Source organism: Pinus tabuliformis, chromosome J, assembly GCF_031772625.1.
Source record: "Pinus tabuliformis cultivar Carrire ecotype Pingquan chromosome J, CPIR1, whole genome shotgun sequence".
NCBI classification, from domain to species: Eukaryota; Viridiplantae; Streptophyta; class Pinopsida; order Pinales; family Pinaceae; genus Pinus; species Pinus tabuliformis.
In genome coordinates, this window is record NC_142295.1 from 1,315,492,734 (window position 1) to 1,315,495,582 (window position 2,849).

General features: G+C 37.9%; 1 protein-coding gene across 1 annotated transcript; it reads right to left on the reverse strand.

Annotated features, from left to right (window-relative positions):
* Nucleotides 1–288: 288 nt before the first annotated feature.
* On the reverse strand, nucleotides 289–2,137 carry LOC149232098 (stress-related protein-like). Its single transcript, XM_089379351.1, has 3 exons — nucleotides 1,979–2,137; nucleotides 1,670–1,888; nucleotides 289–1,156 (listed from the first exon to the last, which is right to left on the reverse strand). The coding sequence occupies exons 1-3, from the start codon at nucleotides 2,000–2,002 to the stop codon at nucleotides 665–667; spliced, it is 735 nt and encodes a 244-aa protein (XP_089235477.1). The 5' UTR covers nucleotides 2,003–2,137; the 3' UTR covers nucleotides 289–664.
* Between the last annotated feature and the right edge of the window lie 712 nt (nucleotides 2,138–2,849).

Consider the following 2,849-nt stretch of genomic DNA (forward strand, 5'->3'; position numbering starts at 1 on the left):
AAATATGAGTTATAAATACAAGACTTAAAAGGTTGTAAATATGAGTTATTAATTGTTTTTACTCAAAACCTGATAAATAGCAATTTAGCAATTTCTTTTTAATTGAGTGACTCAAATTCATGTTTCTTTAGGTTGAAGGTAAAGCCACTAAAGTGGAAAAAATTGTGATGCCAATAATTAGAGGGATTGTCATCATGGGGTGATAAGAAATTTAATATTCCAAGAAGAGGAGGTAGTAGTAGATTCTAAATAAATTAGCAATGCAACAACATAAATGTTTGCAACAAATTTAGAGAAATCCACCTTGTTGAATAATGCACACATTATATGGATAATGGATTTCCGCACTTTATGCCTTACGGCGTTTTCTTTGCAACATCTGGTGCAAATGCTAGTTATAATGTTTTTTGACGTCAAAGATAAAAACATAATGAATAAAAAAAAAATGTCTGACAAATAAAAAAAATCAAAATTCCAACCATGCCCCAACCTAATAGACCTTACCCTAACCCATTAGACCTTACCCTGATTTAAATGCTTACATCACTTACCCTGATTTAAATGCTTACATCACCGTCAAATCCATTCTCTCACAAAATTTGGGCAAGTCAGTGGGAAACAAAGGTAATCGCAACAGAAGAGTTTCATTCTTCAGTAGAGTTATCTACTGAATAATCTCTGCAGCTTCATTAATTTCGGATCCATTATTTTCCTTCGTTCCCAATTCCTTGCGAATTGAATTTTTTAACTTCTCCACAGGAACCACAGGAAGGTAAGCCGCGACCCAGTACTCCCCATCAGATAAATACTGAACACCAGAATTGTACTTCTCGACACAATAAGCACTCGGTGGTATAAGCACCTCCACAACCTTGGGAACAACAGGAACCTGACGCAACTTGTACCAGGCCGAGAGGGACAATTCTACTGCAAAAGGCTCATACTTGTTATAGAAGTTCTTGGCTGCAGGTTCAGACTTGACGTACAAAGTCGTTGCGACTTCCTTGGTCTTTTCCAATACACCGACTTGCCGAATGTCAGTCACAACCGACCTGGCAGCTTCGGGTGCCTTTTTCACTGCCCCGTAGAGTTCACAAGTCCTTGATTTGAGTGATGGAGGCACATGACTGTCAAGCTTAACGATCGCATCATCCACCTTAAGTAAAAAAACAAAAAATTTACATACTGCTATGATTTACAGACAACAAATCAAATGAAACCCTATATTTTTCAATCAATTGAAACCCTGTATTTTTCAATCAAATGAAACCCTGTATTTTTAATCTTCTGGTCTAATGAAGAACAAATCAAACTAAATCCTAATTTCTTCTTCTTCTGGTTTTAATAAAAACAAATCAAACTACAGACTGAATTTTACTTCACACACATAAATCAAATGAAACCCTATATTTTCCTTCCTCTGCTTCAATGAAGAACAAATCAAACTAAACCCTAGATTTTTCTTCTGGTTAATTAAGCACGAATCAAACTACACCGCCGATTTTACTTATGGTTTAGGAATGAAATCAAATTAAACTTAATGATCCGATCAGGCGAATTAAAGCAAGATTACAAATACACCCCTGTATCTTCAGAATTTCCCTGTAAAATGCAGGATCAAAAATAAATGCAAATAAATTCAGGTCTTGATAAAGGCAGGTCGGCATACCTTTCTATCGGCGAGACGCAGAACTTCGAAGGGCTTTCCCTCGATCTTACGGTAAACGGGCCCGACCATAAGCTTCACAATTCCCTCCATGGCATCCACCCCCTGTTTTAGAGGCCCTGAATTCTCTTTCGCATAATCGTAGATAACAGAGAGGCGGGTGGTTACCTTCTGAGCGGAAACCTGGAAAAATCCCAGGTATTTAAGCGTCTGATCTTCATTCTGCAAAGCCAAAAACACATGAGCCATGGCACTGCAATCAATCAAAAATAAACAGAAGATGTAAAAAACGATTGCTAAGCTTGGCCAAACCTGGTGATTCGACTCGGACGACATGGCTGGATCACGATAGAGCTTAAGGGAATCGAAATCTGCAACTGCAATTGTGAATTGTTAATCGCTCTCTGCGCCAAAAAAATGATCGGAATGGTCTGCGTTGTGCGATGAGTACAAAGCAAGAATGCCAACGAGGTTTTAAACATGGAAACCGGAAGAGTGCTTCGCGATGAAGGCAACGCACCGGTAGCTGTGAACCTAAGTCACCATCTTTCACGATGTAAGCGCGTGACACGTGGCATGTGACGCGCATTGACTCTCCGCCATTTTGCAGCAGACCCTCGGTAGTCGAATATTCACCCCTGACATGCGGGGCCAAGTGGGGTCTACCCTGACGCAAGGCTTAGATAGGTTTCGCTACCGTCACGAATATTCACTCCGGGGATGTGTGACTAGGTGGGATCCGTGACGTGAGGGTTATGATGGTATTTTTAAGGGCTATTATAATAGTTGTTTTTAATGGGATTTTTTGGAAGTTTTTAACGTTGGTTTTTATGATCAAATTTATTTAAAATTTGGCAAGAATTTATTGAAATTATAAGTTTAATGGGTAATCGAAGTGTCTTAAAGGTTTTTCAGGGTGCTGAATCTATATATAGAGTAAAAAAACTAGTTTAAATAACACAAATCAAGATTTCACCTCAAATTTTTCCACCAGATTTTAACACGAGAAAGTAAAAAACAATCAAATTGAAAACAACTCCATTATAATATCTCATTTTTACAAGGAAATTTTATCGATGAAGCCTGGCGTACTTTTTTTTTTTTTTTTAAATAAATGGGTGATTAGGGGTATTGTAATATCTCATTTTTGCAGTGGAGTTTTATCGATGAAGCTTAGAGTAAC